This window comes from Bos mutus, chromosome 1 (assembly GCF_027580195.1).
Source record: "Bos mutus isolate GX-2022 chromosome 1, NWIPB_WYAK_1.1, whole genome shotgun sequence".
Taxonomy (NCBI): domain Eukaryota; kingdom Metazoa; phylum Chordata; class Mammalia; order Artiodactyla; family Bovidae; genus Bos; species Bos mutus.
In genome coordinates this window covers 116316855-116331179 of record NC_091617.1, presented here as the reverse complement: position 1 = coordinate 116331179, position 14325 = coordinate 116316855, and the positions used below count along the sequence as shown (strand labels likewise).

The window sequence follows — 14325 nt, the reverse complement described above, 5'->3', positions numbered from 1 at the left end:
TTCAGCTTCAGCATCATTCCCTCCAAAGAAATCCCAGGGCTCATCTCCTTCAGAATGGACTGGTTGGATCTCCTTGCAGTCCAAGGGACTCTCAAGAGTATTCTTCTCCAACACCACAATTCAAAAGCATCAATTCTTTGGCATTCAGCCTTCTTCACAGTCCAACTCTCACATCCATACATGACCACAGGAAAACCCATAGCTTTGACTAGACGGACCTTTGTTGGCAAAGTAATGTCTCTGCTTTTGAATATGCTCTCTAGGTTGGTCATAACTTTCCTTCCAAGGAGTAAGCATCTTTTAATTTCATGGCTGCAGTCACCATCTGCAGTGATTTTGGAGCCCAGAAAAATAAAGTCTGACACTGTTTCCACTGTTTCCCCATCTATTTCCCATGAAGTGATGGGACTGGATGCCATGATCTTTGTTTTCTGAATGTTGAGCTTTAAGCCAACTTTTTCACTCTCCACTTTCACTTTTATCAAGAGGCTTTTGAGTTCCTCTTCACTTTCTGCCATAAGGGTGGTGTCATCTGCATATCTGAGGTTATTGATATTTTTCCTGGCAATCTTGATTCCAGCTTGTGTTTCTTCCAGTCCAGCGTTTCTCATGATATACTCTGCATATAAGTTAAATAAACAGGGTGACAATATACAGCCTTGATGTACTCCTTTTCCTATTTGGAACCAGTCTGTTGTTCCATGTCCAGTTCTAACTGTTGCTTCCTGACCTGCACACAAATTTCTCAAGAGGCAGATCAGGTGGTCTGGTATTCCCATCTCTTTCAGAATTTTCCACAGCTTATTGTGATTCACACAGTCAAAGGCTTTGGCATAGTCAATAAAGCAGAAATAGATGTTTTTCTGCTACTCTCTTGCTTTTTCCATGATCCAGCGGATGTTGGCAATTTGATCTCTGGTTCCTCTTCCTTTTCTAAAACCAGCTTGAACATCAGGAAGTTCATGGTTCACATGTTGCTGAAGCCTGGCTTGGAGAATTTTGAGCATTACTTTACTAGCATGTGAGATGAGTGCAATTGTGAGGTAGTTTGAGCATTCTTTGGCATTGCCTTTCTTTGGGATTGGAATGAAAACTGACTTTTTCCAGTCCTGTGGCCACTGCTGAGGTTTCCAAATTTGCTGGCATATTGAGTGCAGCACTTTCACAGCGTCATCTTTCAGGATTTGAAATAGCTCAACTGGAATTCCATTACGTCCACTAGCTTTGTTTGTAGTGATGCTTTCTAAGGCCCACTTGACTTCACATTCCAGGATGTCTGACTCTAGGTGAGTGATCACACCATCGTGATTATCTGGGTTGTGAAGATCTCTTTTGTACAGTTCTTCTGTGTATTCTTGCCACCTCTTCTTAATATCTTCTGCTTCTGTTAGGTCCATATCATTTCTGTCCTTTATCGAGCCCATCTTTGCATGAAATGTTCCCTTGGTATCTCTAATTTTTTTAAGAGATCTCTAGTCTTTCCCATTCTGTTGTTTTCCTCTATTTCTTTGCATTGATCACTGAGGAAGGTTTTCTTATGTCTTCTTGCTATTCTTTGGAACTCTGCATTCATTTACTTATATCTTTCCTTTTCTCATTTGCTTTTCTCTTCTCTTCTTTTCACAGCTATTTGTAAGGCCTCCTCAGACAGCCATTTTGCTTTTTTGCATTTCTTTTCCATGGGGATGGTCTTGATCCCTGTCTCCTGTACAATGTCACGAACCTCATTCCATAGGTTCTCTATCTATCAGATCTAGGCCCTTAAATCTATTTCTTACTTCCACTGTATAATCATAAGGGATTTGATTTAGGTCATACCTGAATGGTCTAGTGGTTTTCCCTACTTTCTTCAATTTAAGTCTGAATTTGGTAATAAGGAGTTCATGATCTGAGCCCCAGTCAGCTCCTGGTCTTGTTTTTGTTGACTGTATAGAGAAAACGAAGATCATGGCATCCGATCCCATCACTTCATGGGTAATAGATGGGGAAACAGTGGAAACAGAGTCAGACTTTACTTTTTTGGGCTCCAAAATCACTGCAGATGGTGACTGCAGCCATGAAATTAAAAGACGCTTACTCATTGGAAGGAAAGTTATGTCCAACCTAGATAGCATATTCAAAAGCAGAGACATTACCCTGCCAACAAAGGTCTGTCTAGTCAAGGCTATGGGTTTTCCTGTGGTCATGTATGGATGTGAGAGTTGGACTGTGAAGAAGGCTGAATGCCAAAGAATTGATGCTTTTGAATTGTGGTGTTGGAGAAGACTCTTGAGAGTCCCTTGGACTGCAAGGAGATCCAACCAGTCCATTCTGAAGGAGATGAGCCCTGGGATTTCTTTGGAGAGAATGATGCTGAAGCTGAAACTCCAGTACTTTGGCCACCTCATGCGAAAAGTTGACTCATTGGAAAAGACTCTGATGCTGGGAGGGATCGGGGGCAGGAGGAGAAGGGGACGACAGAAGATGAGATGGCTGGATGGCATCACTGACTCGATGGACGTGAGTCTGAGTGAACTCTGGGAGTTGGTGATGGACAGGGAGGCCTGGCGTGCTGCGATTCATGGGGTTGCAAAGAGTTGGACACGACTGAGCGACTGAACTGAACTGAACTGCACTGAATAGAGCTTCTCCATCTTTGGCTGCAAAGAATATAATCAATCTGATTTCAGTGTTGACCCTCTGGTGATGTCCATGTCCATGTCTCATTATTAAAGAAATGCAAATCAAAACTACAATGAGATATCACCTCACACTGGTCAGAATGAAAAAGAATCAAAAAGTCTGCAGACAATAAATGCTGGAGAGGGTGTGGAGAAAAGCAAACGCTCCTGCACTGTTGCTGGGAATGTAAACTGATGCAGCCACTATGGAAGGCGGTATGGAGATTCCTTAAACACTAGGAATAAAACCACCATATGACCCAGCAATCTCACTCCTAGGCATATACCCTGAGGAAAACAAAATTTAAAGAGACACATTTATCCTATTGTTCATTACAGCACTATTTACAATAGGTAGAACATGGAAGCAACCTAGATGTCCATTGACAGAGAATGGATAAAGAAGTTTTGGTACATATACACAATGGAATATTATTCAGCCATAAGAAGGAACATCTTTGAGTCAGTTCTAATGAGGTAGATGAACCTAGAGCCTATTATACAGAGTGAAGTAAGTCAGAAAGAGAAAGACAAATATTGTATTCTAACATATACATATGCAATCTAGATCTAGAAAAATGGTACTGAAGAATTTATTTACAGAGCAGCAATGGAGAAACAGACATAGAGAATAGACTTATGGACATGGGGAGAGGTGAGGAGAGGGTGAGATGTATGGAAAGAGTAACATGGAAACTTATATTACCATATGTAAAATAGATAGCCAATGGGAATTTGCTGTATGGCTCAGGACACTCAAACAGGGGCTCTATATCAATCTAGAGGGATGGGATGGGGAGGGAGATGGGAGGGAGGTTCAAAAGGGAGGGGATATATGTACACCTATGGCTTATTCATGTTGAGGTTTGACAGAAAACAACAAAATTCTGTAAAGCAAATATCCTTCAATTAAAAAATAAATTTTAAAAATAAAATAAAATTAATGATCTGGAAAAAAAAAAAGATTCTATAGTCTGGATGCTCCACATTTCTTTACACTATCTTGATGAGCATCTGGGTTGTTTTCACTTTCTAGCTGTCATGAATTATGTTGCTGTGAACATTTATATGTGTTTCTGGGTGGACATATGTTGTTAGTTTTAATGGGTATATACCTAGGAATGGAATTATTTGTTGGGTTATGTGGTATCTGTATGTTTAACTTTTTGATGAGCTACTGTTTAGACTTGTCCAAGGTGGCAGCATCATTTTATATTCCCCTTCAGCAATGTTTGAGAATTCCAGTTTCCCTACACCCTTGCCAACAGTTGTTTTATCTGTCTTTTGGGTTATAGCCATTCAAGGGGTGTGAAATGGTATCCCGTTGTGGTTATGATTTGCATTGCCCCAAGAGAATGGGGCAGAACCCTTTTAAGAATGGCAATTCATGGAATTCCCTGGCAATCTAGTGGTTAGAATTCCAGGTTTTCACTGCTGGGGGCTCAGGTTCAATCCCTGTTCGGGGAACTAGGGTCCTACAAGCCATGCAGTGTGGCAAAAAAAAAAAAAAAGGTGGGGGGTGATGTAGTGGGAAGATGCAGAAGAACATGCTGCTTATGTTTAAAGTAATGTCTAAAAATAACACTATTTCCTCAGTAAACCTGCTCCAGAACTTACGTGTTCTGGCAGTTCAGAGCTGCTGTAATCAGAGGAAACATCCACATTGGAGAGAAATGTTCTTAGGTCGCTCCCACAGAATTCACACTTGGGTGATTCCTCCTCCTCTTCTTCCTTCAGAGAGGAGAGAAAAAATGAAGATATGCCCACATGGAGGCCCAGAGCCTCTCAGAGCAGGAGAAGCCAGAGCCCTGGGCAAGGCTAGCGAATCCACATTTCAAAGAGTGTGGCTGGAAAAGAGAGCTGGCCAATCAGCTGCCGCCACCCTGAACCTAAACTAGTGTCAAGGCCCATCTCAGAAGACCTGAAAGGTCTGCCTGGGATTCAGGTGGAACCAGCCCTGCCCAGAGACCAGTGCAGGGACAGCTCTGTGGAAGGGAGCCCCCAAGGCCTTCCTCAAGCTCAGGCCCATCTCTGGGTGTCAAGGGAAGAAAGCTCAATACAAGCTCTTGTGCTTCAGAAAAACGAAGCTGCTGTGTTTGCAATGCAAGAGACCTGGTTCAATCCCTGGGTCAGCAATATCCCCTGTAGAAAGGAATGGCCACGCACTCCAGTATTCTTGCCTGGAAAATTCCATGGACAAAGGAAACTGGTGGGCTATATAGTCCATGGGGTCGCAAAGAGTTGGACATGACTGCACGATTAACACTTATGCTTGAGGAAAGAATTTCTTTCTTCAAGAAAGAATTTACATTACATGATGTATTTAATGTGTCACCACGCATTAGAATTGCTTAGTTCAATGTGCTGCACAAAATAACAGTGAACACCAACCATGTTGCTGCATCCACAGGGCGTTCCTGTCAACTCCTGCACGCATATCTGTGCTGCCCTGCCTCACTTGTTGGTGAATCTTATTTTCAGCAAATAAGGCTGTACCTTTAGTGTGCCCCAGAAGAAGTAATCAAGGAGGTTCCAGTTTGGGGAGTGTGCAGCTCTCAGCACAAGTCCAAGTTTGGAAATAATCATACTGCCAGTCAGTCCCATACCTCTTTGGCCAAGCAAGGTGGTGTGCGTCCTGTCGGAATGACTAAGGTGACCTCTCCCTTGCCCATTGAAAGCAGACATTAATTGGTCACTTAACACTATTAAATACAGCTAACGCTCACTGTGCTTCCAGGCTTATGGCCATTGTTATAGGTTGAACTGTGTTCCTCCAAAGGCTATGTTAATCCTAATCCCTGGTACCTGTGAATGTGGCCTGACTTAGAATGGGGTCTCTGAAGATGCAATGAAGTTAAGAGGAGGTCATTAGGGTGGGCAATAAAGCAATATGACTGGTATCCTTGGAGAAGTGGGACATTTGGACACAGACACACGCTGTGACAGTCAAGGCAGAGACTACAGTGATGCGGCCGCAAGCCAAGGAATGCCGATGACTGATGCCGTCACCAGAAGCTCAGAAGAGGCAAGAAGGGACTCCCCCAGGCTGGACTTGTTGACACCTTGATTTTGGACTTTTAGCCTTCAGAACTGTGAGACAATACTTTTCTGTTGCCATAAGCCATAAGCCACCTAGTTTCTGGCATTTTGTTACAGAAGCCCTAGGAAATGAACACAGCCACCCTAAGTGCTATTTCAAGTAAGTGAGCTCTTAGCCTGCTTTTTTTTTTTTTTAAAGTAAGTTCGGTCTTCCCTGGCAGTCCAGTTGTTAAGACTTTGCCTTCTAACGCAGGGAGTGTGGATTTCAGCCCTGGTTGGGGAACTAAGATCCCACATGACTCTTGGCCAAAAAACGAAAATATAAAACAGAAACAATTCTGTAACAAATTGAATAACAACTTTAAAAATGGTCCACATCAAAAAAAAAAAATCTTAAAAAAATTATGTTCAGTATCTTTTGTGCAAATCATCATGTGTCTTTTTACATCATTTATGACAGAAATAAAAAAAAATGTAAATGAAAATTACCTTGAACTTAATGCCTAAATTGGAACTCTCTTGTTTGAATGTCAGAATAGATGGTGGCCCAATGCTGGGTAATGTTCTCAGTGAGGGCTCAAAGAGTGTTACGAAGTCTTCCTTAAACTAAATTTTAAAAAGAGAGAAAGAAAAAAATGGAAGATTGAATAAGTGATTTTTACCATGAGTATGGTGTACTAGTTGGGTTGATAAACATCTCTTACCTCCAGTTCACATAAAATACTTAGTTTTGGTTCTTCTGGGTTAATTATCCATTTTGCTGAAGAAAAAAAGGGACAGATTTAGAAGGAAAGTTAAAAACTTTTATGCAGTGTAGTTTGAAAACCATTTTCTGTAAAGTCCTAGCCCATCACACACACACACACACACACACACACACAGAGTCTAAATGCCCTGAAACCCTACCTTCACCACCTTCTTGCATATATTCTTTTTTTATTGGAATATAATTGCTTTACACTGTTGTGTTAGTTTCTGCTATATTCTTAGGGGAGCTCTTTTCTAAAGGGGTTGGACGCCACCCAAGTTCAGGCAGACTCCCTAAGGGCAGTTTATCTTTGTTGGAGGTGGGGTTGATGCCAAACATCCAGTTACCTCTTAACTTAGATGCTAGATTTTCAGGTTCATCCTCCTTCTTTACAGAGGGCACTTTCTTCTCTGAAAAAAGAGTGTACATTTGTCAATCAGTCCTGACAAAGGAGAAAAGAAGTCTCATAGAAAAGAAAATACGCCTCTTAGGAAAATAAGTGCCCTTATTGTGTTTATCTTTTAATGTTTTTCCTTTTCCCAAATAACATGTTATCAACAGTAAATAACAAACAGAGGAGGTGCACCACTAATGAAACACATTAAAAAATGTTTCCTGGGGCTTCCCAGGTGGCACTAGTGGTAAAGAACCCGCCTGCCAATGCAGGAGACGTAAAAGATGTTTCCTTGCTGCTTTTGAGTCTCAGAATACTACAGGAATGCACATTTTACTTGATTATAATCATGGTTTGCAGGCCCTTTTGTGTTCTGCCTTTTAAGCATACCATTCTGTCTAATTTATGACCATCATTCTGCAAAAGAGTCTTCAGCGGGAGGAGTGCTGGGCTGGGGTCAAGTAGTTCCCATTCAAAACACTGAATTAAACCACCATGATAATTCCCTCTGCAGATTCCAGGGCAATACTGGGAATGGGAAAGACAGCCATCAGCACACAGGCCACTTGGAATAAATGTCTAGAAGGTTAGACAAATGAGATTGGCATGATGAAAAACCAATCAGAACATTCCACAATGGGACAGAGGTAAAGGGGGAGGGTGGGCCCATTCTCCCAGTACAGCCAGAGCTGGTTCTGGAAAAAGAGACAGGTGTCAGAAGATGAGACCCTTCCTCTGTGGTGGTGGTGGTTTAGTCGCTAAGTCGTGTCTGACTCTTGCGACCACATGGACTGTAGCCTGCCAGGATCCTCTGTCCGTGGAATTCTCCAAGCAAGAATATTGGAGTGGGTTGCCATTTCCTTCTCCAACTTCCTATGTGGAGGATCTGAATAATTTTATTTTTTTAAGTGGACCATTTTTTAAAGTCTTCATTAAATTTGTCACAGTATTACTTCTGTTGTTTATGTTCTGGTTTTTTGGTTGTGAGGCATGTGGCATCTTAACTCCCTGACTAGGGATCAAACCCATATCCCCTGCATTGGAAGGTGAAGTTTTAGCCCCTGGCCTTCCAGGGAAGCCCCTGAACAATTTAAAAATAAGTTTTAGGCATTTTGCCCAACAGAAATGCCAGCACAGATATTTTTTTAAAAAAGAGTGAACAAAGGTTTTCATTAAAGTATTTTTTGTTATAGTGAAGAGGTCAAAACACCAAACCAAACCAAATCAAATGACCTTGAAACATCTAACAATCAGATGTATTACATAAGTCACAGTAAGTATATAAGGGAATATATATATAGGTGTATATGGTGTATATATAGGGAATGCTATAGGTATATAAGGGAACGCTACGTAGTCATTTCAAGAAAGTAGATCAGTTGTTCCTGACATAGGAAGGTAAAAAAATTTTTTTTAATTAAAAAAGATAAAACTGCTGTTAATCACAGGAAATATAATTGTCTGGTAGACCTTTAACTGACAAATTATTAGAATTAGGAAGTTCAGCAAGAGAATCAGATAACAAGATTAATACAATCAATCAATAATTTTCCTCAGTTCAGTTCAGTTGCTCAGTCGCGTCCAACTCTTTGTAACCCCACGGACTGCAGCACGCCAGGCCTCCCTGTCCATCACCAACTCCTGGAGTTTACTCAAACTCATGTGCATTGAGTCAGTGATGCCATCCAACCATCTCATCCTCTGTTGTCCCCTTCTCCTCCCACCTTCAATCTTTCCCAGCATCAGGGTCTTTTCAAACGAGTTTATACATGGACAATAACCAATTAGAAAATATAATAGAAAAAAATTCCAATTGTTATATCAATAAAGACAACTGCAAAACATCTCAGAATAAATTAATTAGAGCTACAAATAAGTTCTGTATTAAAAGGAACTATAAAAGAAGATATGAAAAAAGTACATGTACAAAAGTACAATGTACATTATACATTGAAAATGTACATTAGGCTCCTGTTGTTCAAAGAAGGAAACTATTCGATGAGGTGGCTCTAATAATGCCTTGGTAGCCAACTGTTAGCAAAAGGGCAACCTAAGCCAGAGCCAAGGTTAATGCCTCAAGGTTAAGAACAGCTAACTGCAAACAGCCAACTGGGCTTTCCCAAATAATGCAACCTTAAGCAATAGCCAATCAAATAACTTCCTTGGTTTGCTCTTTCGACTTCTCTATAAAAACCTCTCCAGAGCTCTCCTCTGTGGAATGCTCCTAACCATATCTGGTTTGGCGCTGGCCAATTCCAATCCATATCTGCCAAGTAAACTCTAAAAAAATGGAAAATGTCTCAGTTTATCTTTTAATGCTACAAAGCAAGATCAAAGAGTCAACTTGTCAAGTTCCGCTGAAAAACCTCATCACAATTACTTGGACTATATAGATTAATTTGGGAATAATTAACAAGTTTGCTGCTGCTGCTAAGTCGCTTCAGTTGTGTCCAACTCTGTGCGACTCCATAACGGCAGCCCACCAAGCTCCCCGGTCCCTGGGATTCTCCAGGCAAGAACCCTGGAGTGGGTTGCCATTTCCTCCTCCAATGCATGAAAGTAAAAAGTGCAAGCGAAGTCGTTCAGTTGTTTCTGACTCTTAGCGACCCCACGGACTGCAGCCTACCAGGCTCCTCCGTCCATGGGATTTTCCAGGCAAGAGTACTGGAGTGGGGTGCCATTGCCTTCTCCAACAAATTTTCTAATAGTAGGTTTAATATTATATTAACATATGATATTAATTCTACATCTGATTTTTATGTTAGATTGTGTCACTCCTCTGGGCAGGCCCTCCAGTGACTTCGGACTTCATTCTCATTGAATAAGGTCTGGTCCTCACCATCTCTCTGACCTTATTACCTAGAATTCACTTCCTTCCTCACTCCACTGCAGCCACTCTGGCTGCCTCCATTGTTTTAGAGGGAAGAGCTTGCTCTTCCCTATGCCTGTAACACTCTTTCCCCAGAGATCATCATCACTCTCACACTTCGAGGTCTGTACTCAAACACTTCAGTTTCTCAGTGAAGATTTCCCTGAGCATCCTGTGTAAACTTTGACCCACTTGTCCAGCACTTCCCAGCCCTCTGCCTGCTCTATTTTTCTCCTTAGCACTTACATCATCTAAGCCATTGTGCATTTACTTGCTTTGTGTATTATTTATGTCACTATCACCGTCACCTCCATCCCCCACACTTTAATAGAAGACCACTGAGACAGGGGTTTGTCTGCTTTATTCGTTGCTGTGACGCTAGAATAGGAAACTGACCTATGACAGGTACTTGACCTATTACAGGTATGTGCTCTGTAAACATCTGATGAACATACGATCCAACATACAACAAATAATAAAGTTTAAAGGAAAGGCTGTTCATAATGATCACTTCTGAGGAATATACTGAGTAAGTTAAAAACTTAATGTTCCCATTATATTTTTCTTAATGGTTTGATGTTTAAAAAACAGCATGCATATGTTACTTCTATAATAAAAAAGAGAGATATGTATCAAAATATGATGGCAGACTATCTCTTGATGTGAACACAGGTGCTACCATTTACTAAAGACTCAGTGCCAAGGATTTTCAATGTTGAATCTCACTTTGATCTTCATTAATGGTCCTATGAGACAAGGATTATTATGGCCAATAGAGGAAGAAGGAGAGTCAGTGAGGTGAACTGACTTGCCTAGTTGTCACAGTGTTAGTTCGTGTTGGTGCTGGGGTTTAATTCTACCTCCCCTGGTCGCCTACCCCCATGCTCTTTCCAGCATGCAGTCCCACCTCCCAGCAAAAGCTTCAGAACCAAACCACTCACTGGGCTTCTCCATGTCAGCCAATTCTTGAAGCCAACTTTCTTCTGTTTGTATTGATACTGGAACTTTTGGATGCAGACTGTGATAGATAGCCCTGAAATTTAGACAAAATGCTTGTTTTCAGTATACCTAGAGAGTTGTTAGCAGTCCTTTTAAATCTGGTACATTTAACAATCAAATAACAAATGTCCCTAGAAGACCCTGATTTCTTGGAAATATTTTCTTCCATTCTTATGTCTTCAGTAAAGTCAGGCACACTGTGCTAGTGTCGTATCTGTTCTTTGCAAAGTACTCCTTTCTAAATCTTAGAGGCTCCCAATACCATATTATTTCTCTCAGAGAGTAAATTACCACCCCTCTCTCTGTGTATGTGTGTCATTATTGTTGGCATTGGCAATGATGGTATGTGTGTTTAAACATTTATTTGAATTTAAATTAGAACATACTGTTCGTTTTAAAATAGCTGTACAAAAATCCAGTCTTTTTAAAGGGCTGAAGTTAAATGCATCGTAATTAAGCATTCTGTATTCATCCCACAAGTATTGTGGAGCTTTATCAGTCAGTTAACATTGACATAACCGGAAGCAGGAATTTACTGACTAGCTAAAATGACTGTTACTGGTAACAAATAAATAGTAACTATTGCTTTTCAAGTTCCTTTGCCTCTTTGAGTTTCAGGGGTTTTTTGTTTGTTTGTTTGTTTTGCAGTAATTTGCTGGCTCTTCTAAAAATATCAGACAAAAATTTCCCAAAGAGTTTAGTCAACGTTAGGACTGTTACTTTTTCACCTTTCTCAGTTCTCTTATGTCTCCACCTTCCTTTTTTGAAGCTTTGTTTCTGGTACATTGTGTGTTTTAATTCTGAAATGACTGTACTGTAATGGCTGGAGAACTGCTCTGTTGAAGCCACTCCATCTGGGGGAGTCCTGTTTGTCTAACTTCCCAGGGAAACAAGTTACGAGACCAAGAGTAAAGGAACATGGAAGAAATTTTAAGACAGGCAAGAACTCAGAAATTTGACTGTCCATGAGATCAATACAAAATAATTACCTGAGGAATTTTCTCCAGCAAAAAGAAGAGGGATAAAAAGAAAAAGAGCAAAATGGAAATCAAGAAAGAATGGCCATTAGCCCAATTCAGAAAAATTGAAGACAACTAAAAACAACCAAGGGTTCAGAAGTTCTCCTTTTAGGAGCCAAGTTTTATGGACATAGGCTTTCATTTTCTTGTACAAGCGTGCAGTCACAGTATTGGTTTCTCAGCAAGAAATTATGAGTATTGGTTATTGGTTTCCAACTTTTAGAATCAACTTGCACCCAAAGCACTAAGAACTAATAATAATTACACAACACACAATCACAATAAAACTTAGTAAAGTAATATGACTTTATATGACTATATTATATATTTTAATAAAATCTGTTAAATAATTTGTTGTTTATTGGGAAAGTAAAGGGTAAGAGGAGAGAAGGAAGTAGCAGTTCATTAAGGTGTTAATTTTTTAAAAGAGTTAATAGTCACTAAAATTGATAAACCAAGAAGTAGAGATTTAAATACTCTAAAGTCTTAAAGGTTAGAAAAATTAAATATAATATAACTACTGAAAATGGAGAGGAGGGAAGTGGTGTGAGTTACATTCCTCAGCTTTCATGATGGGAGGTCAGTAGCTATGTTAATAAATCAAGTAATGAAAATCTGCTATTTAAATTTTACTGGAAACAAAACAAACTGTTAATAGTATGTTAACTCTGGTGAGTGGAAGAGGGAACAGAGAGGGGTACAGAAATCTACAGGTAAATAATAGGCCAGAGATGGGCAAGGACCCTGTCTCTATCCGCTCCAAAGTGTCTAACAGTGTAGATTAAAATTTTAAATATATATATATTAGTTGCAAATGCCCTGGATGATCTTACTCTACCTTCCTGACACGTTCATCCCCAAAGTAAACATCATTTTCAAAAAATAATAAGATGAAAACTGAAAACAATTTCTTACCTATCAAAATTCATTTCAGACATGTCTTTCCTAAATGTCTGAAATATTTTAGGAAAACCTGTTGAATAAAACACGAAACAATTTAGCCATTCCATTTGAATCAATGGTTCTCAAAGGTCACTTTTGTCCCCAGGAAACATTTAGCAATATCTAAAGACATTTTGACAATTTTTGATTGTCACAAAGCCTAGTAGGGGCTAACTAGCAGAGTCAGATGTAGACAGGGATGCTGTTAAACATACCATAAAGCCGAGTACAGTCCCTCCTCCTGCCCTCAACACGCTTAGCCTCAGCAAAGAGTGATCCAGACCAAAACTGGGGGATGGACGAAATCTACTCTAAGCAACTGCTCTGCTTCCAAGTGGTTGGAGTGGTTTCAGTACACTTAGGCACAAATGTGAGCTGTTTATTTTTGGGGGGGGGGGTAAGGGGAGGTAGGGCTGTTTCAATAGCAGAACATCCTTAAAGCACTACTCCTTCCTCTTCCTCGTGGTATGAGAGAGAGAGAGAGAGGCGGGAGGACAGAATGAATATGAGACAGAGGACACGATCACTGAATGCACTCGTACAAGTTATAAAGCGAGCACTCGGTACAGTACTGTCTGTTTCCTGTTTTAGGAGGATGCTTCCCCTTCATTCTAAACTATGAACTATCACAGCCGCTCAGCCAAGATTTCAAGGTCTTTGAGAGAAAGGACTGAGATACGGGTGTATGGGCAGTGGTGAGTGTATTTGGAAACTGACACCCGGTAGACGAAGGTTATAGAGGAGTTGTATCAGCTCTCCCCTAGGGATCGAGAAGCCTTAGAGGAAAGGGCTCGGCGTCGGGGGCGAGGGGCGAGGGGGCGGTACTTTTTTGGGAAGAGATCCTGGAGGGGGCGCTGTCGCTGGGCACAGACGTCTGGCTCCACCACGACAGGCTCGGCGTCCTGAGCGTCAGCGTTGGGCTCAGGCTGGGGCTAACGACGCTGGCTAAGCGGGGGCGAGGCCAGCCTTCCTCACTGGCATCTCCGAAGTCCCAAAACTTCGAAAAGTACTCCTCGCTGAACCTCCCAAAGGCCTCCAGCTCCTTTTCCAGCTCCGCCACCGCCTGCTGGTCCTCTTCCTTCTCCTCCTCCTCTTCCTCCTCCACCGCCTCCTCTTCTTCCTCCTCCTCCTCTTCCTCCACGTTCACCTCCTGCTCCTCTTCCTCCTCTTCCTCCTCCTCGTGGCCCTGCTCCTTCTCGGGCTTTCCGAAGCTGCGTTGCGAGTGCATGTTGGCCGTGGCAGGCGGGAAGCAGGATCCCCGCTAGCACAAAGGACACCGGCGGGTCCAGGGCCCGGGGGCGCGCCGCCTTCTGTGCGTCCGTCTCCCTGGGCAACCGCCCGCAGTTCGGCCTGCGAGCCTGGAGGTTAAAGTCGCAGGACCCCTCAGCCGGGAGGACTGGCGCTGGGAGGAGAGGGGCCGACGGGGACGGTAGCCAGGACCCCTGCAGATTCCTTTGGCATCTGTGTTCTGGACTCCAGCGGGAAATTCTAACGGCCTGCTGCTAACTGATCCTCCTTTCTAATTTCTCAGCTTATTTGGAGCCAGTCTTTAAAATTTTTTTTAATTAAAAAAAAAAGGAGGTATAGTTGACTTAAAATATTGTATTAATTTCTAGTGTACAACACGATTCGATATTTTTGTAGAACTTCAGATC

General features: G+C 41.6%; 1 protein-coding gene across 1 annotated transcript in view; it reads right to left on the bottom strand.

The window, feature by feature from the left end:
* The window catches only part of ERICH6 (glutamate rich 6), a 45516-nt gene extending 31898 nt beyond the window's left edge, over positions 1 to 13618 (bottom strand). Inside the window, exons 1-7 of the mRNA XM_005904800.3 lie at positions 13496 to 13618; positions 12644 to 12701; positions 10652 to 10743; positions 6795 to 6857; positions 6404 to 6459; positions 6189 to 6305; positions 4278 to 4391 (exon numbers count right to left, since the gene is read on the bottom strand). Of these exons, the coding sequence (XP_005904862.3) occupies positions 4278 to 4391; positions 6189 to 6305; positions 6404 to 6459; positions 6795 to 6857; positions 10652 to 10743; positions 12644 to 12666 (465 nt within the window). The 5' untranslated portion in view covers positions 12667 to 12701; positions 13496 to 13618. The remainder of the gene's footprint in view (positions 1 to 4277; positions 4392 to 6188; positions 6306 to 6403; positions 6460 to 6794; positions 6858 to 10651; positions 10744 to 12643; positions 12702 to 13495) is intronic.
* Between the last annotated feature and the right edge of the window lie 707 nt (positions 13619 to 14325).